General features: G+C 43.2%; 1 protein-coding gene across 1 annotated transcript in view; it reads right to left on the reverse strand.

The window, feature by feature from the left end:
- The window catches only part of RASSF3 (Ras association domain family member 3), a 229,176-nt gene extending 204,382 nt beyond the window's left edge, over nt 1-24,794 (reverse strand). The window contains exon 1 of the mRNA XM_089674160.1: nt 24,498-24,794. Coding sequence (XP_089530286.1) covers nt 24,498-24,759 — 262 coding nt within the window. The 5' untranslated portion in view covers nt 24,760-24,794. The remainder of the gene's footprint in view (nt 1-24,497) is intronic.
- Between the last annotated feature and the right edge of the window lie 2,098 nt (nt 24,795-26,892).

A 26,892-nucleotide genomic window follows, 5' to 3' on the forward strand; every position in this document is an offset into this window, starting at 1 on the left:
ATCGAATTGCAGGTTAAAAAATAAAAATGAAAGCAAGCATTAGACTAGCTGCTGCTCCATCTATTAAATGCCATGTACACTTAAGAAGAAAAACGGTTTAAAAATGACTTCACATACCAAAGACTGCAATGATTAACCCACAAGCTCCATCCCATACAGGAAAGGACTTCTAAAACATCAAGCTATGCTTGATACTGGGTCACAAAGCCTCTACTGCGGTGCCCTTGGTCTAGTAACAGCGACACATACTGTAGATAATAGGTTTGAGATGATATATTCAGCCTTGTCATTTTAACACAGCTGTAATAACAGGCTATTCTTGGGCACGGTGTCCTGCCTATTTATCTTAAAAATGATAGTCACTTATCTTCTGTAACATACCCAGATCATCCGCAGTTTTCAAATAGTCATAATAGAAAAAAAAATGAACTCAGCAGCAAATATACGCATATGAACTTCTGCAAAGACTTCCATCAACAGCCTGCATGTTCATACACGACTCTTATAGCAGCCATGTGCTATATCAAAATAGGAAAGTGATATTAAACCCTCAGTTCTTTTTGAGCACTTTCAGTAGCTGATTTAACCACCTGAAGACCAAGCCTATTCTGACACCTCTCTCCTACATGTAAAAATCTTTTTTTTTGCTAGAAAATTAAGCCAGCCATAGATGATGTGATTTTCTTTCCAGTAACAAAAAGAAAGAAAAATAAATTGCTTGATTTCCCCCCCATCAACACAGTGTTGATGGGGGAATCCCTCCCGTGGAGCAATTGTGTTCTCCCAGAGGGGGGCCGTCACCTGCTAGAACACAGTGATTATTGTTAGCGGCTTGTAGCCACTGGTAATCGCATGTAAAATCCGATAGGCTGGTTGTACGCAAGTTGTACAACAATCAAATGGGGTCCAATCAGCCTACCCATAGATAGTTAAAATCTTGGCTTGTCCCTGCTCAGGCTGAATAAAACGGTGGGTGTTGCACAGTATTTGTGCAGCAATTTTTCAAACACAAATGTTGTCTTAGAACAAATGCACTTTAATGAATTTTAGTGCATGCAATCACAACAAAATACCCAATTATTTGATAAAATACAAAAGAGCATGTTGTGCTGAGTAAATAGATACCAAACATGTCATGCTTTAAAACTGTGGATGCTCATGGAACAGCGACAAACTAAATACAAAAAAAAACAAATTATCCATAGGTGGTGGTATCTAAGCCTGTACAGGTTGTCACTTTAGATTTACACAAAGGGTCTGGTGCTTGAATTTTTACTCTCGATCTGACAGACATTCACAGTGATACCTTATGTGTGGTACAATCATGGTTTACGTATGTGTGCGAGCACAGGGGAGCTATAAAAAATGTTTTTATTTTATTATTTATTTTACACTGTACCTTTACATCAACTTTATCGCCATCACAAGGGATGAAAAACATCCCTTGTGATAACATGGGCAGTGATAGGTACCTCTTTACTGAGAGATCTGGGGTCTATTAGACCCCAGATCTCGCCTTTGCCCTTCAATCCGCACTGCACATGTGTGAATCAGCTCTGAAGCTCAGGTTTTCACAGCTAATTGGCACAGTAGCTGTTCATTTGTTCAGTTACATCAGTTTCAGGTCAGGACTTTATCCTGTTCACAACTGATGACGTGCGGTTTAGAAATGGTTCCCATAGAAGTCAATAGCCTGTAATCCGTTCCTGAACCAGACTGCACTGCTTTGAAATCACAGAGGACTCTTTTTCAATCCACACTGAATCCGCTCTGTCAGTGCACCAGACATAAATGAACAAGCACCATAGGAAGCAATGTTATTTCACATGTCATGCGGACTGGATGCAGTTCAATCCACATCCAATCCGCATATATATGAACCGGCAGTCAAAGCATCCGATCAACCCATCAGTTTGATCCAATGCTTTTCCTAAGCCAGTAATGGCTTATTTACATCTGGCGAAATTGGAAGTGATGAAATACTTGTTGCTTCCGGTTTTCTAGACCATCGCTCATCTTTATGGTCAGCCGACGCAACCTCTGGCTGCAGTCCTGGGCCACCCCGGTTGGACAGGAGAACCCGGGAAGGCAGGATCATAGTCGAGGTACTCTTGATGAGTGCCTGTTACCGGTCTGTCAACTCAGTTAACCCCCACTGCACCAGAAAATGACAGTGAAAAAATTAGAGGACCACGATTTCTACCAAAGGACAGCATCACACATGGCACTGATTGTAAATAATGACCCTTGTGCTAATTCTGTTATTTGAATAAATACTTAAAGCGGAGCTCCACCCAAAAGGGGAAGTTCCGCTTTAAGGACTGCTCCCCATTAAGGATTGGCACCTTTGGGGGAGTGGGGTACCCAAATATGACAGGCACCCGCTCCTACTTCCGGTCCGATCGCCAAGGCGATCGGAAGTGGAAGGTGTCCTGCCTCCCTCCCTGTAGTCTTTTGGGACACGTGACAGGTCCCAGAAGACTACAGGACCATTCATAAAGAGCAGCGCTACTCGCGCATGCGCAGTGGGTACCTGGCTGTGAAGCCGCAAGCTATCACAGCCGAGTGCCCACACCGAAGATGCTGGCCTCCTGGAATACAGGACGGCCAGTAAAACGGGTTGTGGGGGGCACACCGTAGGACCGAGGGACAGGTAAGTGGCAGTTTTTGTAGCGGCTGACTTTTATTTAACAGGGTGAGTGGAACTCCGCTTTAAAAACAAAAGCTTAAAGCTACGGTTGCTACATAGATGCTTGATATTTAGTGGTCACGAACTAACGCATATCTTCAGTCTATGCCAGTGGTCGGCAAGCCGCGGCTCGCGAGCCACATGCGGCTCTTCACACACTTTAATGCGGCTCTTCTGTGTGCCGGGCGCCCGCTCCCCTCCCTCCTCTCGGGCGGCCGCCCCAAAAGTCAGGACTCTGCAGCTAGCCCAGCAATAGGCAAACTACAGCCCGGCGGACCTTTTAATCCGGCCCGCGGAGCGTGGCCAACATTGGCTGTCAGGATGTAGGCGGGGCAGCGTGACAAACTCCTCTCCTCTCACAGTCCGCCCTGAAGACCGGAACGGCGAGGGAACACGGCGAGAGGAACGCGCGGAGCAAAGGTAAGTGAACTGACACAATATGGGGAATGAATAGGGGGGGTATATAGTAAATAGGGGGTATGAATTACTATATGGGGGATGAATTACTATATGGGGGATGAATTACTATATGGGGGATGAATTTTCAGTTTTAAAAATGTGGCTCTCAAAATAAATTTCAATCATGGTTTTGGCGAGATTTGGCTCAGTTGAAAAAAAAGGTTGCCCACCACTGGTCTATGCAATAATAAAGAACATTAAATATAGTAGAATCCATCTGGAATAGGTGCTGACTAAGGGAGGTCACTTGAGCAGAGCAGGAGAGAGAATGAAATGCCCATCAACACTTGAACAATACGTGGCCAGGCCTTGCCACAATTTTCTCCAGACCTTTCCTAACGATAGAATGTGACACACATCAAGGAGGAATTGCCTTTTTCTAATATGAAATAGGATGGACTATGTTTGATTGTGCAGAGATTCACATGGTTTGTCTTTATTGGGCTGCATATGACCACCAAAGCCTGGCATGGCAAACTATTTGTATCAGCCATGACTTCCCTTTGATCCCATCAGAGAAGTGGAACCCCGATCCAAAACTGCATGTCTGGCGGGATCAGTGTAATACATGTTACAGATGAGAAAATATGGAGCTAACTGAAAGTTAGTTAGAAATTCAAAGTGTCGTGTCACTAAGCCATTAAAACAAGAAAAATTATATGTGATCAATTTCTCAGAAAGTCACCCAGCATTTTCAACATCTCAAAAGAGACAAACTCTGGGAAGTAGCAATCTTTATATTTATAACAAAATCCCCTGAGTACAGAAGCTTGGGGTTTTGTTAATTGAGCTATCATTTTAACATCATACTTCAAAAACTGTTCATATGACATGCTTACCAGGAAATTGCTGTAGATGGAATTCTGAAAAAATGTATAACATTTGAAATAGGAGCAGCACATCTTCTGAAGTGACTAGACCGGTTTTAGGTAAACATTTGCTACTATGCTTAAGTGCCAGAAACAATAACTGTCCAAAAGGACTATTCCAGTCTGATTTGCTGGTTAATAAGATTGGCCATAGAAGGGCAGAAGTCATACCCAAATGGCCAGGTGTGTGAAGATATCTTCTGGTCAACAAACCTGTAACCACCGGGACCCACCTATTATACCTAAGAGAGTCAGACAGCTTGTGGCCTATTTGTGATAAAAAACCTTGCTCCATTTTTTTTTCTTTTTTACAGACATGTTAAACATTGGCACTCGATCATACAGAACTGCTCTGACAAGTTCATAAATGATCAATATTGCCCCCCCCCCAGAAAATCCCTACAGAACTAGATCCTCACCCAAGGCAAACAAATCTCAGGCCAAGTAAAAGTCTCATGTCTTCAATTTGACTTTTGTCCAGTTTTTTTTTTCTTTTAACAATGACTAAACTATAGGCATACATTTTATTTATTTGTAATGAAGGAAATAAAACTGAACTGATACCACCAAGGTAATTGAATTAAATAATTGTATCTATAAAAAATAAAAATTGTGTGATATGGATAAAAGCATAAAGTAAATGGAAAATGTTGGAAGGTCCATTTCTAGAGGTATCTTTCTGTTGCACTCATCACACCATGCCTTTATTCTAAGAAACCAAATGTCTCTCTTGGTAAACTAGATAACACAAGCTACTTAATCAGCAGACAGAGCATTTGAAAAAGAAAAAAAAAAATAAAACTCTTTATAGTTGCTACATGTTAATCCTTGGCAAAGGCTTCCCCTTCTGCATCCCCACCCAACGGTCTTGTCTCAGTAATTTGAATGGAAACATATTTTAAAGCTGACCAAAAAAACACAATACACAGAGAAAGCTAAACTATTCTGTAAAGGTGAATATGCGGTTTATTCTGCACAAAGAAATTTATTTAAGCAGAAGCACACAATAGGCCTTCACAATGGTAGAACCTTATAAATACTTGTGAGCAGAAAAACAAAAAAAACTGTTGTCCAAAGCAGCCAATTTGGATCAAACCCTCAAAGAACCCATAGGATCGTCAAGGCAAGAATTTCACACTTTTTCAAACATAGCAATGTCAAACTGGTATTAAAGTCAATTTGTTTTCTAAATTGGATAAATATAATAATAATAATAATGTTACAGGATTTATATAGAGCCAACAGTTTGCGCAGCACTTTACAAAATTAAGGCAGACATTACAGTTACAATACAATTTGTTAGAGGTGGAATCAGAGGGGCCTGCTCAAAAGAGCTTACAATCTAAGAGGGTCAAGTGATACAAAAGGGTAATAGCCGTGGGGGATGAGATGATCGAGAAAGTAAAATTGCAGAGCATTCATTAAAATCAGCATATGTTTCTTTAAAGAGAAAGGTTTTCAGGGATCGTTTTCAGGGATTGTCTAAAAGGTGGCTAGATTAGGAGATAGTCGGACAGATTGGAGGGAGTTCCATAGGATGGGAGAAGCAAAGGAGAAGCCCTGGAGGTGAGCATGGAAGGAGGTGACATGGGAACTAGAGAGCAGGAGGTCTTGGGAGAACAAAAGAGAGCAGTTTGAGTAATATTTTGAGATCAGGTTAGTGATGTAGCTGGGGGCCGAGTTGTGGATGTCTTTGTAATTTGTTGTTGGTACTTTGAATTTTATTCGTTGGATGAGTAGAAGCCAGTAGAGGGATTGGCAGAGAGGGGTAGCAGACACTGAACGGTTAGTAACGTGGATGAGTCTGGCTGCAGCATTCATGATAGACTGAAGTGGGGATAGCCTATGTAAAAGTAAGCCAATGAGGAGGGAGTTGCTTTAGTCGAAGCAAGAGATAACCAGGGAGTGAATTAGAAACTCTGTGGTGTCATTGGTTAAAAAGGGGTGTATTCTTGAGATGTTGCAGAGGTTGAGGAGGCATGACTTGGACAAGGATTGGATGTGGGCCTGAAAGGACAGTTCAGAATCCAGGGTTACACCTAGCACCCTGGCATGTGGGGATGGGCTGATAGTTGTGCCATTGATCTTGACCAAGAAATCAGGCACATGGGGGAGGAAATATTATGAGCTCAGTTTTGGATAGATTGAGTTTGAGGAAGTGGTGCGATCCAGTTTGACATATCGATTAGTAAATCAGTGATACATGAGGAAATTGAGCTGAGGGGTAGAGAGATAGATTTGTGTCATCAGCATAGAAATTGTATTGGAAACTATGGGAAGCTATCAGCTGACCCAGGGAAGCAGTGTAGATTACAGTGTAGATTTAGAATAGAAGAGGTGCAAGGACATAACCTTGGGGGACCCCGACAGTAAGAGGAATAGGAGAGGAGGAAGCAGAGTTGTAAGTGACACTGAAGGAGCAGTGAGATAGGCAAGATGCAAACCAACGGAGAGTACAGTTAAGGAGACCAAGGAAATATAGTTTTTTGAGGAGGGGGTAGTCAATTGTATCAAAGGCAGCGGAGAGGTCCAAGAGTAAGAGTGCAGAATAGTGACCATTGGTTTTAGCTGTTTGTAAGTTTTAGGGGTGCAGTTTCTGTGGAGTGTTGCAGGCAAAAACCAGACTGAAGGGGATCAAGAAGGTCATACTCAATGAGGTGGCAGCTCAGCGAGTTGTAGACTAGACGTTTAAGGAGTTTGGTGGCAAAAGGGAGTAAAGAGATGGGTCTTAGGTTGTTAGGAGTGGTGGGTCCCAGTGAGGCCTTTTTAAATATGGGGTGGTGACTAGTGCATGTTTTAAAGGGTTGGGGGAAGATGCCAGTAGAAAGGGAGAGATTGAAGATATGCGTTAAAAAGTGTAGGATAGAGCCAAAGGGTGACCATAGTATTTGCGAAGGGAACAGGGTCCAGGGAACAGGTGGTAAGGTTGGCATTAGAAAAACGTTTAGTGACTTCCTCTATAGTAGCTGGGTTAAACAAGAGAAGTATTTATTGTGCAGGTGGACACGGAATGTAAAGTGAGGGAGGTATCTGTACCGTGGAGATCTTGTCATGAATTGTATCTATATAAGCTAAATCACATGCATTTAGATTTTTTTTACATTTCTTCCTCAGAACTTTTTTTTCTCAATTGTTCCTTGGTCACGCTACTATATTAAGGCTTGCTCACACTTGACTAAATTTCTAACTCTTAAACGCTCCTAAAGCGTTCGTATGAGCATTAGACTGGCTTTTTTTTAAAGAGCTAACAGTGAAAGAAATCTCATTTAGGCGATCTGATAATATGACATAACCCACAAAAGACACTGAAGGAACGAGGAGGAAAAGTTCTGTAGACCATACAGACCCCTTAAAGGGGAAGGCGCATGGTGACCTGCTTATAGGTCAACAGTTAAGGTGAGAGCGGAGAGTGAGTGATGGTGGGAGTCACTGAAGAAATCGTTACTTTTTAAGCGTGCACTATGTTGGAACTGTTGGACTGAAAAATACCAATTGGACTTTTTTGGTTTCACTGAACACAGTTTATTACACAGAGGGCATTGTACCTTCATATGAACAGATTATGTACATATTGGTTTACCATGTGTGGTATCACATACTAGTATTAAGTATTTGAAATTTTAAGTGGATTTAATAATTTTTTGTTACAGAAAATCTATATTATTAAGGGAATAAGATGTCTATGGAATAACATTAGTGTAGCACAACACTTCATGTTTATGTTTGCATGTAATTTTTATTATTCCCACTGATCACCAAGACTGAGATATTGTTTATTCCCACTGCAACCGGGGAATTTCCAACTCCCACCTACCACAGTTCAGTCCATATAAAGTCTGAGGTACAGTAAAATGGCCCTTTGTTTAGAAAGTTTGGGACTCCTGCATTAAGGTAAACAGCTTTCTGCCAGCAGCTCCCCACCAGCTCCCCTTATACTTACCTGACCCCGATCTCAATCTAGTGATGTGCACGAGAGCAGAGGCTCTCTCGACTCTCTCTCCTCACTGGCTTGGACACAGCAGTGGGAGCCATTGGCTCCTACTGCTGTCAATCACAACCAGTGAGGAGGGAGCAGGGGACGGGGCATGCAGGAGTGTCCCCTTAAAAAGTGGCTTGCTATGGGGGCACTCAGCATGGGGGAGGGGTCAAAAGAAGAGGGTCAGGAATGCTCTGTGCAAAACCATCACACACAGTACGCATATATAACATTTTTGTTATTTAAAAAAAAAAAAAAATAACTGAACTTTTAGAATCACTTTAGGACCCAATGTATTAGTTTTTATAGCTCCCAGTATGTCACTGAATACGCCATCTCGGCTTCATCACAGTAATGTCTGGTTTGAACCAGAGTACCTGGCTATACACAGCTACAGAGGAAAATTGATGGCTTACATCACCCTAATTGGCAATTACCAGCAATGGAACCTGCTGAGTCCAGATTTCCTTTACAGTCAATATCTCTAGTTACAGAGTTAAAAGGATTGTAAAGTTAATTTTCTTTTTAATTAAAATAATAAATAGGTTTATACTTACCTGCTCTGTGCAATGGTATTGCACAGAGCCGCCCTGGACCTCCTTTTCTGGGATCTCCCATCGGCGATCTTGGCTCCCCTTCTTCTGTGTATACCCCCATAGTAAGACTCTTGCTATGAAGGCAGAAGATGCGGCTCGCTTCTGAGCTGAGCTGTATATGTCCATAGACACACAGTGTGACTTGGGCCCGCCCTTGGTCTCTGCTCACTGGATTTGATTTACAGCAGAAGGAGCCATTGGCTCCCACTGTTCTCAAAAAAGCCTGTGAGACTAGGAAGAGAGGGAGAGAAGACTGTCAGCCCAAAACAGCACTGGATCAATACAGGAGGCAGGTTAGTGTTAGGGAGAGGGGAACACACAGTGAAAAGTTTTTCACCTTAATGCAGAGAATGCATTAAAAAGGTATACAAAAAAAACTTTAGACTTTAGAACCACTAAAGGCTGGAAACATGTCTATCCAAAGTAATTGTTGGGGCCAAAAGCATCCACTATTTCTTTTAACTCATTTTTTATTCAGAGAATTGTGCATATCAAATTTACAATATACATGGATGTGTAATGATACCATAAGTTGAATAGTAGTGGCAAGAGACATATCCACATAGTAATAATTGACAGTATATTATTGCAGGGGTACATGTAGAGGAGCAAACAAAAAAGGGAACAAACACAATTACCTGTAAACTGACAGGTTATATAACTACAGATACTGCATTATTTTAAAGTAACTAGTGCTCACCCATGTTACCATTTCAGTCAAGGTACATGAAATCATCAAAGACCTGGGTAGGTTCATACAGATAACACTCCATCATCAGAGCATATAGACTCAATGTAAGAGTTTATTAAGGTGGCGGGTCAGAGACTAAGTGAAGCATGGAGTCCCTGGTATCCTGAGTGTCTATCCATGATCCCCATATTTTAAGAAATTTCTGAGGGCATCCCCTCACCTTATATGTTAACTCAGCCTTTCTCAACTAGGGTGTCCAGGCACCCTGGGGTGCCTTGATGTTTCTTCAGGGGTGCCTGACAAAATGTCTAAAAGTTGCCCAAAACTTATATACAAGCCAGCAGGTGGAACAAGCCTGCCTTTTAGTTACACAAAGCCATAGGTTTTCATTGTGCACCATTATGACCTCTAGTCGCTGGTGTCCTGACAACCAATGACATCATCAGTTGATAAGGAGGATGTCAGTGCCTGCACAGCATCCTAGTTTGACCCTCTCCATCAGTGCTGGGGTTACATTAGCCCAGTGATGGAGAAAAACTGAGGGAGAAGAGAAACATTGGAATACTACTCAGTACCAGTGTGCAAAGGTGTATTGGCTTTGGAAGAATAAATCACCTCCAATGTTGGGTGTCCTACATGTGTGGATGTTGCTGCGTTATATAAAACTATTAGAATAGTTTTTCACATTTTAGAATGGGGTGCCTCAGGAGTGTCCACAATTTTAAAGGGTGCCTTGACTGATAAAAAGGTTGAGAAAACACTGTGTTAACACAAAGTGGGAGGTTTTGATTATTCAATTTTTTCATAGGCCCTGGTGGAGGCCATCAATCTTTATCCAATGCAGAGCAATTGTTTTCCTAGCATAAAAGAGAATTAGTCTAAGAAACCGTTCTACATCCTTAAATACTCCCAATAGAGATCATTTGGGATTTCATACATTAGGGAGCTCATAATTAGAAGCAATAAACGCGGTAACCTCCAACCAAAAAGGCCTGATCTTGGTGCAGGCCCAAACCATGTGTATAAAGTCACCCTGTTCAGCCTTGCATTTGTGACACAAAGGAGCTGCATCTACTAATACATGTATATCCATGCAATCGTGTCTAACTCTCTGCTATTCTATGGGCCAGCACTCTGGACACCATGTCTGATACATTTGAAAGCTTCTTCCAAAGAATAGAATGACATTCTATAGTCTTTCCTAAACGCTTGCCATCTACTTGGCTTGGGACTGGCATGCAGAATGTGATACACGTGTGCATAGCCAATTTATATACACATGCTAGGGCCAATTTAGACAGGAGCCAATTAACCTACCAGCATGTCTTTGGAGTGTGGGAGGAAACTGACGCAAGCACAGGAAGAACATGCAGGTTCCATGTAGCACTATTACATAACGCATTCGAAAGGTGTCTTTTCAAGCTTTGCTTCCACAATTAATACAACTGTAAAGAAATTATTCAGAAATGAATGCAAAACTTGAAACCCATAAATGTTTAAGCTTCTCCAACAAAGCTCAATGCACATGTGAATATAGAGAAAGAGGAGCCCCTTAGCATAGGATAGAAAAAGCACCAGGCTGCCTCCTGGATTACACTGCCAAACGGCAGAAAGGAGTTCTATCTATATGTTTGGTTTTTTTTGTTTTGTTTTTTTTGGGGGGAGGGGGGTTTATCCCTTAGCATGTTTTTTTTCCTGAAACTTGAGTCACGGGGTAAGAGTCCAAAGCCCCCTAGACCACAGGGCCACATTTTGTCATGTTACAACCAAAAATGTAAATGTATTTATTTTATTAGGATTTTATGTAATAGATCAACAAAGTGGCACATACTTGTGAAGTAGAAGGAAAATAATAAAATGGTTTTCAAACTTTTTTTTTTACAAATAAATATCTGAAAAGTGTGACGTACATTTGTATTCAGCCCCCACCCCCCCCCCCCCCGAGTCAATACTCTGTAGAACCACTTTTCACTGCAATTACAGCTGCAAGTCTTTTTGGGGATGTCTCTACCAGCTTTGCACATCTACAGAGTGACATTTTTGCCCATTCTTTGCAAAATAGCTCAAGCTCTGTCAGATTGGATGGAGAGTGTCTGTGAACAGCAATTCTTTCCACAGATTCTCAATTGGATTTAGGTCTGGACTTTGACTGGGCCATTTTAAACACATGAATATGCTTTGATCTAAACCATTCCATTGTAGCTCTGGCTGTATGTTTAGGGTCATTGTCCTGCTGGACGTTGAACCTCCACCCCAGTCTCAAGTCTTTTGCAGACTAACAGGTTTTCTTCTAAGATTGCCCTGTATTTGGCTCCATCCATCTTCCCATCAACTCTGACCAGCTTCCCTATCCCTGCTGAAGAAAAGCATCCCCACAACACGATGCTGCCACCACGTTTCACGGTGGGGATGGTGTGTTCAGGGTGATGTGCAGTGTTGGATTCTGCCACACATAGCGTTTTGCTTTTAGGCCAAAAAGTTCAATTTTGGTCTCATCTGACCAGAGCGCCTTCTTCCACATGTTTGCAGTGTCCCCCACATGGCTTCTCACAAACTGCAAACAGGACTTCTTATGGCTTTCTTTCAACAATGGCTTTCTTCTTGCCACTCTTCCATAAAGGCCAGATTTGTGGAGTGCACAACTAATAAGCAGCACAGTGGCTAAATGGTTAGCACTTCCACCTGGCAGTACTAGGGTCGTTAATTCAAATCCCAACCACGGCACCACCTGCTTTGAGTTTGCATGTTCTCCCTGTGCCTGCGTGGGTTTCCTCTGTGTACTCCACTTTCCTCCCACACTCCAAAGACATACTGGTAGGTTAACTGGCTCCTGTCTAAATTGGTCCTAGTATGTGGATGTATGAATGTAAGTTAGGGACCTTAGATTGACCCTTGAGGGTTAGGGACTGACATGAATGTACAACATATACAGTCAGGTCCATAAAAATTGGGACATCGACACAATTCTAACATTTTTGGCTCTATACACCACCACAATGGATTTGAAATGAAACAAACAAGATGTGCTTTAACTGCAGACTGTCAGCTTTAATTTGAGGGTATTTACATCCAAATCAGGTGAACGGTGTAGGAATTACAACAGTTTGCATATGTGCCTCCCACTTGTTAAGGGACCAAAAGTAATGGGACAGAATTATAATCATAAATCAAACTTTCACTTTTTAATACTTGGTTGCAAATCCTTTGCAGTCAATTACAGCCTGAAGTCTGGAACGCATAGACATCACCAGACGCTGGGTTTCATCCATGGTGATGCTCTGCCAGGCCTCTACTGCAACTGTCTTCAGTTCCTGCTTGTTCTTGGGGCATTTTCCCTTCAGTTTTGTCTTCAGCAAGTGAAATGCATGCTCAATCGGATTCAGGTCAGGTGATTGACTTGGCCATTGCATAACATTCCACTTCTTTCCCTTAAAAAACTCTTTGGTTGCTTTTGCAGTATGCTTTGGGTCATTGTCCATCTGCACTGTGAAGCGGCGTCCAATGAGTTCTGAAGCATTTGGCTGAAAATGAGCAGATAATATTGCCCGAAACACTTCAGAATTCATCCTGCTGCTTTTGTCAGCAGTCACATCATCAATAAATACAAGAGAACCAGTTCCATTGGCAGCCATACATGCCCATGCCATGACACTACCACCACCATGCTTCACTGATGAGGTGGTATGCTTAGGATCATGAGCAGTTCCTTTCCTTCTCCATACTCTTCTCTTCCCATCATTCTGGTACAAGTTGTTCTTGGTCTCATCTGTCCATAGGATGTTGTTCCAGAACTGTGAAGGCTTTTTTAGATGTCGTTTGGCAAACTCTAATCTGGCCTTCCTGTTTTTGAGGCTCACCAATGGTTTACATCTTGTGGTGAACCCTCTGTATTCACTCTGGTGAAGTCTTCTCTTGATTGTTGACTTTGACACACATACACCTATCTCCTGGAGAGTGTTCTTGATATGGCCAACTGTTGTGAAGGGTGTTTTCTTCACCAGGGAAAGAATTCTTCGGTCATCCACCACAGTTGTTTTCCGTGGTCTTCCGGGTCTTTTGGTGTTGCTGAGCTCACCGCTGCATTCCTTCTTTTTAAGAATGTTCCAAACAGTTGTTTTGGCCACACGTAATGTTTTTGCTCTCTCTCTGATGGGTTTGTTTTGTTTTTTCAGCCTAATGATGGCTTGCTTCACTGATAGTGACAGCTCTTTGGATCTCATCTTGAGAGTTGACAGCAACAGATTCCAAATGCAAATAGCACACTTGAAATGAACTCTGGACCTTTTATCTGCTCATTGTAATTGGGATAATGAGGGAATAACACACACCTGGCCATGGAACAGCTGAGAAGCCAATTGTCCCATTACTTTTGGTCCCTTAACAAGTGGGAGGCACATATGCAAACTGTTGTAATTCCTACACCGTTCACCTGATGTGGATGTAAATACCCTCAAATTAAAGCTGACAGTCTGCAGTTAAAGCACATCTTGCTCGTTTCATTTCAAATCCATTGTAGTGGTGTATAGAGCCAAAAATGGTATAATTGTGTTGATGTCCCAATATTTATGGACCTGACTGTATGTAAAGAGCTGCGTATATTGATGGTTCTATAGAAGTACCTGCAATAAATAAAAAATAATAGTTGTACTGTGGACAGATTCTCCCACCTGAGCTGTGGATCTCTGCAGCTCCTCCAAACTCACCAGTTACCATTTTCCTACCACTTCACAATTATGTGCCACTTTTGTGTTGGTCTATCACATAAAACCCAATAAAATACATTTAGGTTTTTAGTTGGAACGTGATAGATTGTGGAAAATTTCAAGGGGTATGAATACTATTGCAAGGCATTGTACATTTTCTTAAAATCAGACACCCTAGAGCAGGGGTGTCAAACTGGTGGCCCTCCAGCTGTTGCGAAACTACAAGTCCCATCATGCCTCTAAAAAAGTAAAAATCAGCAAGCGCACTTAATAAAAGCAGCTATGCACAAAAGGTAACCAAATAAAACCTTTGAAAACTCATAAATCACAGTGCAGCGCTAAAAATTCTCCGTATAAATAAAATAACCAATAATAGACAATAGGAAGTTCATAAAATGAATAAATAAATGATAAATGTTCATAAGGTGACAATATGTGCTCTAAAAGGTGCCAGCTCCAATGATACTTCAGTGCTTGTGCAAATGGATGTAGTAAACGTACGCACTCACCAGATGCGCAATAGAAATGCGCATATAAATATATAGCCAGATGTCCGCTTAAGGAAAATGGGGTAAGCCGGGTAAGGATTATCCTCCCTCTGAATGGCGAGCGGTACAGCAGAGAGCTCCAGGACACTACGTCAATCCAAACAGCCAGAGATCCCCTTTAAGGGATGGGTGGGTGTTGCAGCCTGAGTGTACAGGGAATCCCCTCTCTGGATACTAGGATGCATCTTTAAGCTTTGATGGGCTCTGAAAATCAATTACTGTGTCTAGGAGCCGCCTGCAGTGCACACACAACCCCGTATCGTGTGACACCTGTTCCCGGAGCCCATCATGCCTCTGCCTTTAGGAGTCATGCTTGTAACCATCAGTCTTGCAATGCATCATGGGACTTGTAGTTTGGAAACAGCTGGAGGGCCGCCAATTTGACACCCCTGTCCTTGAGGATAGTTTTGGTAGTTCCAGTTTTTTCATGTTACAGCATATTAGTGCACATGCTGCAACGTAGCCAGTGAGGGTCAGGGGGGAATGCATACCCCCATTATACACTGCTGTTGTGGAGGGAAGGAGGGTGGCAGAAGCAAACAAATGCACCTTTGCCCGAGTAGACAAAAATCTTTGCACCGGTGCCAACCACAAAAGTGACTTGTAGCAGCCCATCAGGTATGAGATATACTGTTCATACTTACATTGTACCAAGCTGAACCAATTTTACTACACAATATGGATCAGTCCTGGAGTTCAGCTTTAAAGCTTTTCCTTAATAATCCAGACTGAAACTTCACGTAAGGCCAGACGCTGCATACTGCACGCAGTTTAACAAGTCCTAACACGACACAAAGCAGAAGCTTTGATAAATATGCTGACATGCTTACAAGCCATCAAGATTTTGAAAAACAGTGAATCAAATGTCAAAGCCAGATGTACTGATGTCAGCATCAAAGACAACGCTGTGCACCTATGCTGTCTACATCAATCAGTATTACCGATTCTTAGATGCCGTATATTCATTGTAATTGATGCTTCATGTTAATCCCAGAATAAAGAGTAATCCAAAAAGGTTTGCCTGTCTCTGGGTGGTTCTTAGCATTATTTGAAGGTTATTTACAGTATGTCTCCAGAACCTTAGCCTTACTGTTTATTAAAAAAAAAATACTTACTGCCAGACAGACTATGTAGACTTTTAACTGTGACAAACAGTTTAGATGAGTCCAAGCCACAAAGCACTTGATCTGCCACAAAGTAAGCCTGTGGTTACAATAGCAAACAGTAGCGAAATGTAGCCAATGACACCAGCCATGAGCACATACTTACTGTTGTGAAAAGCTCATATTAACACCACCTGGACCCTTCCCATTGTAGGCGCTTTCTCACACTTGCATAAGAGTAGGTCTGCTGATGTATAGTTCAGACATTGGATGGTAGGATGGGGTAAGGGGGCATCTATAGGTGTGTTCTCAGGGTCCGGTGTATAGTTCAGACAATGGATGGTAGGATGGGGTAAGGGGGCATCTATAGGTGTGTTCTCAGGAACAGGTGTACAGTTCAGACATTGGATGGCAGGATGGGGTAAGGGGGCATCTATAGGTGTTTTCTCAGGATCAAGTGTATAATTCAGACATTGGACGGTGGGATTGGGTAAGGGGGCATCTATAGGTGTGTTCTCAGGGTCCGGTGTATAGTTCAGACATTGGACGGTGGGATGGGGTAAGGGGGCATCTATAGGTGTGTTCTCAGGGTCCGGTGTATAGTTCAGACATTGGACGGTAGGATGGGGTAAGGGGGCATCTATAGATGTGTTCTCAGGGTCCGGTGTATAGTTCAGACATTGGATGGTAGGATGGGGTAAGGGGGCATCTATAGGTGTGTTCTCAGGAACAGGTGTACAGTTCAGACATTGGATGGCAGGATGGGGTAAGGGGGCATCTATAGGTGTTTTCTCAGGATCAAGTGTATAGTTCAGACATTGGACGGTGGGATGGGGTAAGGGGGCATCTATAGGTGTGTTCTCAGGGTCCGGTGTATAGTTCAGACATTGGACGGTGGGATGGGGTAAGGGGGCATCTATAGGTGTGTTCTCAGGGTCCGGTGTATAGTTCAGACATTGGACGGTAGGATGGGGTAAGGGGGCATCTATAGATGTGTTCTCAGGGTCCGGTGTATAGTTCAGACATTGGACGGTAGGATGGGGTAAGGGGGCATCTATAGATGTGTTCTCAGGGTCCGGTGTATAGTTCAGACATTGGATGGTAGGATGGGGTAAGGGGGCATCTATAGGTGTGTTCTCAGGAACAGGTGTACAGTTCAGACATTGGATGGTAGGATGGGGTAAGGGGGCATCTATAGGTGTTTTCTCGGGAACAGGTGTACAGTTCAGACATTGAATGGTAGGATGGGGTAAGGGGGCATCTACAGGTGTGTTCTCAGGGTCAGATGTATAGTTCAGACATTGGATGGTAGGATGGGGTAAGAGGGCATCTATAGAGGTGTTCTCAGGGTCCGGTGTATAGTTCAGACATTGGATGGTAGGATGGGGTAAGGGGGCATCTATAGGTGTGTTCTCAGGGTCCGGTGTATAGTTCAGACACTGGATGGTAGGATGGGGTAAGGGGGCATCTATAGATGTGTTCTCAGGGTCCGGTGTATGGTTCGAAGTTTTCTAAACAAAACTCTGGGCACCCAGATCTCGTATGTACAATGTAACAAAGAAACACTGAGTAGGGCTGAAACAACTAATCAACATAATCGATTATAATTGATTATGAGCTCTAGTTCACACTGATGTGATGCAGCATTTTCAGTGCGATTTCCACACCGCATCAGAATCTCGCACCACTACAGGTGTGTATGTTAAGTTAACAACACCCCGAAGGCAGTCCGCTAAACGCAGTGCGATGTGCAAAATCGGATCACATAGGAGTGAATACCCATGTGATCCGATTCTAGTGCAGACCCAAAAAAGGGTCCTGCACATTTTTGGTGCGGGTGCGGTGCAATTAGAGCCATACAAAATGTATGGCTCCAGTCACACCGCACACAAATCGCATGTGATTTGCACAGGAATGCAGTGCGGTTCCTGTGCAAATCACATGCAATATATCGCACCATATGAATGTGAACCCAGGCTTAAAGTAGCTGTCAACTATTTTCTTTTACAAAGAATTTTATTGCAGAATAGATAACATCAGAGAATCATTCAAAAACAGATGCACTGACCGACAGGAATAAAACATAAAAGTTTTCTGATGAATAATACAGAGTATGTACGGATGGAAAGACAAAAAAAATAAACTTCGTACACAAGTGCCGCATATAAAAGGAAAACAAAAAACAATAAGTTGTAAAAATGGTAGACATTTAGAGACCAATGACATAATAAACTAAAAGAAAAAGTTGTCACTATATCTGCATACAGAAGGCGGGAAAGATGGAAAATGAAGCCTCACTGAATACATATTGATAACGACAGACTAAACAGAAGGAAAGAGAGGAACGAAGAGAAAGGAGACAAAAAACCAAAAAACCAAAGAAAAGGGCTCCAGGGGGACCGCGACGGGGAAAAAGAAAAAAAAATAAAATAATATGTAAATCTTATAACGACAAGAGGGACTGGTCACTGTCAACTATTTTCATCATTTATTAGCTGGTCAGCCGCTTAGTTGACCTGCATACAGAATACATTATTTGTTTACATATCAGAAAATACAGTGCAGCACGCATACAGCTCAGTACACCTTTCATACATGTCAGTATACACAGCGCAGCACGCATGCAGCTCAGTACACCTTTCATACATGTCAGTATACACAGCGCCGCACGCATGCAGCTCAGTACACCTTTCATACATGTCAGTATACACAGCGCAGCACGCATACAGCTCAGTACACCTTTCATACGTCAGTATACACAGCGCCGCACGCATACAGCTCAGTACACCTTTCATACATGTCAGTATACACAGCGCCGCACGCATGCAGCTCAGTACACCTTTCATACATGTCAGTATACACAGCGCCGCACGCATGCAGCTCAGTACACCTTTCATACATGTCAGTATACACAGCGCCGCACGCATGCAGCTCAGTACACCTTTCATACATGTCAGTATACACAGCGCCGCACGCATGCAGCTCAGTACACCTTTCATACATGTCAGTATACACAGCGCCGCACGCATGCAGCTCAGTACACCTTTCATACATGTCAGTATACACAGCGCCGCACGCATGCAGCTCAGTACACCTTTCATACATGTCAGTATACACAGCGCCGCACGCATGCAGCTCAGTACACCTTTCATACATGTCAGTATACACAGCGCCGCACGCATACAGCTCAGTACACCTTTCATACATGTCAGTATACACAGCGCAGCACGCATACAGCTCAGTACACCTTTCATACATGTCAGTATACACAGCGCAGCACGCATACAGCTCAGTACACCTTTCATACATGTCAGTATACATAGCGCAGCACGCATACAGCTCAGTACACCTTTCATACATGTCAGTATACACAGCACACATACAGCTCAGTACACCTTTCATACATGTCAGTACACACAGTGCAGCACGCATACAGCTCAGTACACCTTTCATACATATCAGTACACACAGTGCAGCACGCATGCAGCTCAGCACACCTTTCATACAGGTCAGTATACACAGTGCAGCATGCATACAGCTCAGTACACCTTTCATACATGTCAGTACACACAGTGCAGCACGCATACAGCTCAGTACACCTTTCATACATGTCAGTATACACAGCGCAGCACGCATACAGCTCAGTACACCTTTCATACAGGTCAGTATACACAGTGCAGCATGCATACAGCTCAGTACACCTTTCATACATGTCAGTATACACAGTGCAGCATGCATACAGCTCAGTACACCTTTCATACATGTCAGTATACACAGCGCAGCACGCATACAGCTCAGTACACCTTTCATACATTTCAGTACACACAGTGCAGCACGCATACATCTCAGTACACTGTTCATACATGCCATGTAAGTGCCTGAGAACTTGTGAATGTGTGAGGAGCAATACCTCATGGGACATGTAGTCCACGACAGGAGAAGGAAGTGATTTAAAGTGATTCTAAAGGCAGAAGTTTTATTGTGTAAAGCCATTGTTTTACAGTTAAAAAAAGTTCAATGTTTACAATCACTTTAAGGGCTCTATGTAGGGAAGATCAGCATGTGAACCCAGAGAAGCTGGAGGCTGATAGACTGGAGGCAATATAAGGCATCACAATTAAATATAAAGTAACAGTTTACCATTATTGTGCATTATATTTTAAATGATTATATCCATAAAAAAGTCTCAGCTTTTAATTCTACTTTAATATAAAAAAAATTATACCCCTCCCCCCCTCTATATAGCTTCATGCCCAACCCCAAGTTAAAATATCCTGTATATCCTACCTGAGGGTATATTTATTATTTAGTTTCAGAGTATGAGTTAACTCCTTCTAGTAGTGATTATCTGCTGTTTTTGTACTATAAAGGGCTATTTTGGGGGCATTTTTACCCCATCAGGACAGATGAAGAAAGCACGTTGCTGCAACTAAATGTCTTATGCTGGTCATACACGTATCCAATCTTGACTGAGAATATTCATGCAAAATTTCTTTGAACATTCGATGAATGTCATTTGAAAATGTAACTTGCTTTTAACACTCAGTTTTAAAATGAATGAAAAACCCACATATACTGTCCGAAAATTTGTTTGATCAGGAAAAGTTTTCTGTTCTGCTCCTTCAAAATTTTCTGTCACTGTGGTAGAAAACCATCTTCAATTTGACCAGAATAAAGATTAAAGTGAAAGTTTTTTTAACCTCTTCACACCAGCGCCTCCCGGCCCATTAAGGGGTTTCAGACGTCACGTGGGTCATGTGACTGCCGTGATTTGCTGTCACGGCGGTCACATGATCGGAAAAGGTCCTGATTGCAAGGGGAGATCGAGACCTTTCCGTGAGACACCGACATATGTGCTGGAAGTGCGCAGGGCACGCGCTCTCAGCACATATGTGTTTTCATATGGTACGCAAATATGAAGCCGCTCGGCGTCAAGGCCCAGCCGCCAAGAGGCCGCATATTTGCGTACAGTCAGCATCAGGGGGTTAAGGAATAATGTGTTTGTGCATGGCCAGCATAAATGACAGCACATGCAGGTAATTTGTATCAAGCTACCTGCTTATAACAAGAGAGTATTATATGAAAATCCTGTTGGAAAATCTGCAAAACAGCATTTTAGGGCTTTTACATTTTTTTTCCTTTAAAAAATGTTTTTGATCTGAGTCTGATGATATGTACCAGATTCAACCTCTTAAAGTATATACATGTCATCTGTCTGTTATTCTCAGAGTGGATTAGATATTTTGTTCCCTAACCAAATGGCTGGGTATCTATATTTACCACTGCATATAGATATCCAAGAATAAATTGTCCTTCTTTTGAACTTATTACATACTTACATGTTAGCTAAATTATACATCAAACTTTTTTGAGGTTTTTATCCAATTAATTGAAACAATAATCAGTCAACTAATCGATTATGAAAATAATTGTTAGTTGCAGCCTTAACACTGTGCTAGGGCTCCAATATGTAAAACAATAAGTAACAGCTGACAAAATACCCGAATACATGGTACATACAAATATATTAAACAGTAGTGTGGCGCTATAACAATTACAATATTGTGAAATTTCAAAATCATAAAAATATATACGGTATATAACACAATCTTCATAAAGAAAGAGCCTGTGTTGAAAAAAATACTGTGAAATTTATCAATCCCAATAGAACAGTCAAGAGGTAAAACAAGCAATCTTCTATATCTAACAATAGGAGGATAGTTGTGGATCTCAGCAGCTTCTGAACATCCCGTAGTAAAGCCACACACCACCTAAGTGTGAAAAAGAGGGGCTTACCGGAGTTGAGTGACCCCTAGTATTGAGTGGTCAAACAGCCCACCATACACTCAGGATATCCAACTTCTCCCAAGTACTACACCAGGCAACCTATATAGGTTCCCACAGATCAGTGTGCAACTGGACTTATTTGCAATAGCACCTGGGTCATCCAGGACCTGCACATGGACATCTTAAGGGACTTTTCTATGTGCCCCAGTGCTGATCTACGTTTATACAGTGTGGAGAAACACAGGTCTCTTCAAGTAGTGTGAATGAGCCCTTTCTGAAAAGAGCAAGTCACTCCTGCAATAAAGAGGCCACTGACAATTTTGTGGTTTTATGCTTTAATTCCGTGGTCATGGACTTGCATTGAGGTGTTTGCCAAAAAACACAAAGCAAAGCAAAATGCACATTTTATGTGTGTACTGGATCTATCCATTTTATCTTACAGAACAGGTACGGACTTTGCTACGCATTCAGAACACTTCAATAATGCAGAATACCTGTTCTTTATGTCTGTGTGAATGAGGACTGACTGTTCCAGAAGAGCCCAGTTCAGACTCAGAAGATTCCAGTGCTGACTGCTTGCTGCACACTTCTGTATCGGCATCTGAATAAACTTTTGGGTTTTCCCAATTAAAATCATGAAAATAAAATGGTCTTTAAGGGCCGGTTCGCACCACATACAGTCTAGTGCATTTTTTCTAAATCAAAAATGCATGGATAGTAGGTTATATGGTTTCCAATGGCATAGTTCACACCAGCGCCGTCAGTTCCAGAAAAAAAGTAGAACATGCTGCTGCATTTTGTCTGCCCCAAACTGTACTGTAGTATAACACATCAAAAAAGGCACCAGAAAGCACCTAAATGCACCACAAACGCACTGGAAGGCACATGTCCCAATTTAAGGTGACGTAAAAAAAACCGGAGGAAAAAAAAAAAGTACTGGAAAGTGTCAAAAATGTGCATGCAGAAAAGCATCCTGAACGTATCTGGACTGCGTTTCCATGTTGTGAATCGGCCTTAAAAGAAAACTATGCCTTTCTGGGAAAAAAAATATTTATGCTCTCCTAGGTGGATGCAGCAATGATCTGATGCTTCATCTGTCCCCCACTGATTCTGCACTGAGAACTGAGCGCTCAAAGACTGCTGATTGCTCAGTTCCCCTCCCCACTTTGAGCAAAGAGCTGTGACTGTCAGTCTCCGGCTCTCTGTTCTGCCCCTCCAGTGCTCACTAGAATGCTGGTTTGTGGCATGTGCAGGAGCGGCTGGCTCAGGCTGTCTGTACCCCCATTGGAGAGATTCCCCTATACGTTTGTAATGGGATCAGTGAGTAAAAAAAGAGGCTATATTTGCACAGGTGTTTTGGCCTGGAAAATTCCTGCCACTGAAATTCGCATTTGGCCAAATCGCCTATGCAAATGCTGTCTTGAAACTGTCCCCAGAACAAGAGTTAAAAGAGAACTTTAGGGTTTGTCTTTTTTTTTTTTTTTTCAGAAATTATACTTAACTAGGAGGATGCTGCATCTATCCCCTGCTGGCTCTAATACTGAGAACTGAGCAATCAAAGACCGCTGATCGCTCAGTTCTTAGTGCTCTGTGAGCAGAGAGCTGGTGACTGCCAGTCACCGCTCTCTGCTCTGCACCCCCACCTCCCCGCGCTCACTGGAGTGCTGGGCTGTGAAGGGAGAAGGAGCGGCTGGCTCAGGGTCTCAGCGGATCACTGACAGGCTGAGCCAGGTACTGCTCTATGGATCTTTCCACAGTCTGGACCGGCTGAGTGACATCAGCCGACAGTGGACTTCATCCCGCTGTCAGCTAAAAACGGGTCACAGGAGTGCACAACGAACTGCACTCCTGTGATCCACTGAAGAAGTAGAGCCAGAGCTTGTTTGGCTGTACTTCACCTTTAAGGGGAAATCTGCAAACAGTGCATTCCCACTCCAGTTTGGACCACCCATACCTATAATACACTGAGTATCCAGCTTGAGTACACATTGCTAGATTTATTTTTTGCCTTTAACCCAGAGTGCTGAATGAAATGAACCTGACAGATACATTAGTGAGCCTGATTTTGCGCTCTCCAGATTTAGAAATGATAAACCCCAAACTGTCTGCATTCAGGGGAGCACAGCTACCAGACTACGGCCACAGCCTGCCGTTCAAGCTGCAGTCCAGGGTAAGTAATCGCTGTCTCAATACAATGTCATGTGTATTCCTACTGGAAATGTGCTGCACTTTGTGTATTTCCTCCAGATCTGTGCAGTAAGGCTCCAATCACATCTGAGCGTAGCGTTTTTTTGCAATTTTTGCACGTTTGCAATTATTTGTGTGCGATTTGTTCAAGCGGTTTCAGGCTTTTTGAGCTCTGGCCTTTTTGTATTTGCCAATAGAGAAAAATGTCATCTGTGGGATCAATTGTAGCCATGTTTTACCATGCCAGGAAAATGCTCTTGGCTGCGTGACAAAACGTGCAATTTGAGCATTTCCATGTATTTTTATGGGAATAAAAACAAACCAATCTGCCTGAATGGAGCTACAAAAGTACCACCAAAACTTTTTTGAGCTTCAGGCAGCTTGGAGTGGAGACGTGAGTCACGTGAACCATCTCCATAGAGGAATATTGATTTTTTTCTCCCCAAGTGTTTTGGAGTTTCAAGGTGTGAATGGGGCCTAATCCAGTGTGACACTTTGCCTCTGTGCAGGAGCTTGCTCTAAAGCTGACCAGTCACTGCTGCTCTGGCCATGTCTGGTCTGGCCATGTGAATGAGTCCTAAGAGGGGCTTTCCGATCACTTTGGAACTTTCCTGTTGTCTCTGGGACAGGAAATAAAGGGAAATCCCCCCAATGGGACACAGACAGCAAGCATTAACCTGGCAGATGTTTTAGCCCTTCACTACTTTATCCAAAACAATAAAAAGAAAAGTTTTGTCATTACATATACTGTAACTGTATGAAAGCTGTAAAGTAAGCACCTGATGTTGGCAGACCCCAGATAAAGCCTGTACCCCTGGATATAGTGGGGTGACACAGCTAGACACCCCCAGGTATGGGGGGGGGGCTATCCCTGGAGGGGATCTCCTACCTGCACATCGCCTGGCCCCGTAGAAGATGAATCCACAGCACAGGTCACACCAGGCGGTCAGAGCGGCCTCGGTCTCAAACTTGTGTCCGCCTCCCGGCTTCAGCGGCTGGAAGATGTAGCGGACATCGGGGGGCGGCCGGTGAGCCCGAACCCTCCGCCGGACCCCGAGGGGCACCCCTGCTACTGCCACCCTGCCCGGATTGTGAAGAGGAGCCTCCCTCCGCTCAGCACGGACAGCGGGGGACCGAGCCAGGGCAGACATGACAGCGCCGGGCTCCGATCACTTACTGCACGGACAGCGATGCCTAGACAGGGCTAACGAGGACACGATGACAGCAGTGCACGCCCCCTACTAAAGGGACCCGCCCACAAACACAAGTCATCCTCTACGCCCCGCCCACCCGAGTCTTGCCTGAGCCTTGCTATGCACGCCCTTGTCTCCGCCCTCTACACGCCCACCAATGCCCTCCCCCTTGTCCTGACACATGCTGATCCATGGAACATCCAGGAACTTCAGAAGATACGTTATATCGAAAGAAGCCCAGTTTAGGGACTGAAGGAGGAAGGACCTTTACTTCTAGGATTGGACTGCTATTACAACAGGAAAAACTGGGGAGGAAATGACTACAACTGGAGCAGACACAATCACGTGGCAACCAATCAGCTTCTGCTGCAGCTTGTTTTTATTTATTTATTACAGATATATATATATAAAGCTGTCAATTGATGGAGCACTTTACATATACACTGTACATTCACATCAGTCCCTAACCCTCAAGGGACGTACAGTCTAAAGTACAGTCAAAACTTAAAGTGTTACTAAACCCACAACAGTAAAATCAGCCTATATATGCAGTAAAGTATGCTTGTTATACTCACTGTGGTACCTAAGGGGTTAATCCTCTTCATTGTGTAAGAACGTTGTTTGATCCTGACTGCTCTAATCCTCCCCTTCTTCCAGTGTCCCCCTCTTATCTCCTGATAAAACATATTGTGTCGAGATACTCTGCACATGCTCAGTTTAATGTGTCTTGCTAGGGAGGTTTTGTTTTTTTTCTTGGGAGAGTGCATGTGCTCAGCACAGGGCTAATCAGCCCTGTCCAGACAGAGGTCAGGGGTTCTGCATCCTCGTAGAGAAGGAAGAAAACTCCTCCTACAAGCTTTAACCAGTACTCTGCTAGACTGATAGAAGTCACAAGACTGCTCTAACTGCTGATGAGAAAGGGTATTTGGCAGTTTATATTTACTAAAATATTTGTATTTCCATGTTGAGTCTACTGTAGGAGACCGGATAGAGTGAATGCAGACTCCTGGGTTTAGTAACACTTTCATTCCAGACTCTCGGAATCCACGCAATAAAAACAATAATTTAAAAAAAAAACTCAATTCACTTTAACTAATTACCAACCAGCAGTGCTGGGACAAGGTCATCCAGCGCCCAAGGCAAATATACCAAACTATAGCCCCCTCCGCGTTCAGCATGTGCAAGCTTAGGGGATCCTACGCCCAGCAGTCACTCACTTGTAAAAATCACTGCTGCTGTCGCTACTCCTATCAGCTGAGCTACTGTTAGCAACCACAGGGCCCAATACAGCCAACCTGACAGGGCCCCCTGCCAAAAAACTCAGTTTACTATGCTTCAGTTATAAATGAACACAGTGAATGATTGGTGCTAATCACGTATTGTGTTCATTCAGGAAAGAAAGGGGCTGGTAAATGTGACATCCTGAATAATCATACTGTGTGCTTGCAGCTGTTGGTGGGAAGGTAAAGGGGGAAAGCCGGAAGCATTTTGGGGGGTGGGGGCACACAGGGGGGCCTGGGCAGCAGGTATGGTGTACAGGGAGGGTAATGGATGTGGCGGGGGGGAAGGGCAATTACTGGAACCGATCCCCTGTATGGCTCTCTCTGCAGCAGCTAAAAGCCAGTGGGAGGAAGAGGAGAAGAAGCCAGCTTTCAGCTGCTGCAGAGAGAGCCATACAGGGGATTGGTTCCAATAATTGCCCCCCCCGCCGTGCTAATCACCCTCCCTGCCCACATCCAATTCACCCAGCTGCCTGGACCCCATGCTGGTCTGGGCCCCGTACAGGAGGACTGGGGGTACCCCCGTATCCATGGCCCTGCCTATCAGCCTTGTAACAGTAGGAAGGCGCCCCTATCCCTACAGTAAACCATTGCGCCCAGGGCAGCCATCCCTCCTGCCCACCCCTTGTCCTGACCCTGCCAACCAGACCAATTCTGACATTTCCTCTAATTATGTCACACAGTATTTGCACAGTGGTTTTTTTAAATGCAATATTTTTTTGGAAAAAAATACACTTTAATGAATATTAGTGCATACAAATACAATATAATATCTATTTTGGCAAAATATAAAAGATGATGTTACGCAGAG

This window comes from Staurois parvus, unplaced genomic scaffold, assembly GCF_062004578.1.
Source record: "Staurois parvus isolate SC_StPar_1 unplaced genomic scaffold, SC_StPar_1.0 ptg000147l, whole genome shotgun sequence".
Classification (NCBI taxonomy): Eukaryota; Metazoa; Chordata; class Amphibia; order Anura; family Ranidae; genus Staurois; species Staurois parvus.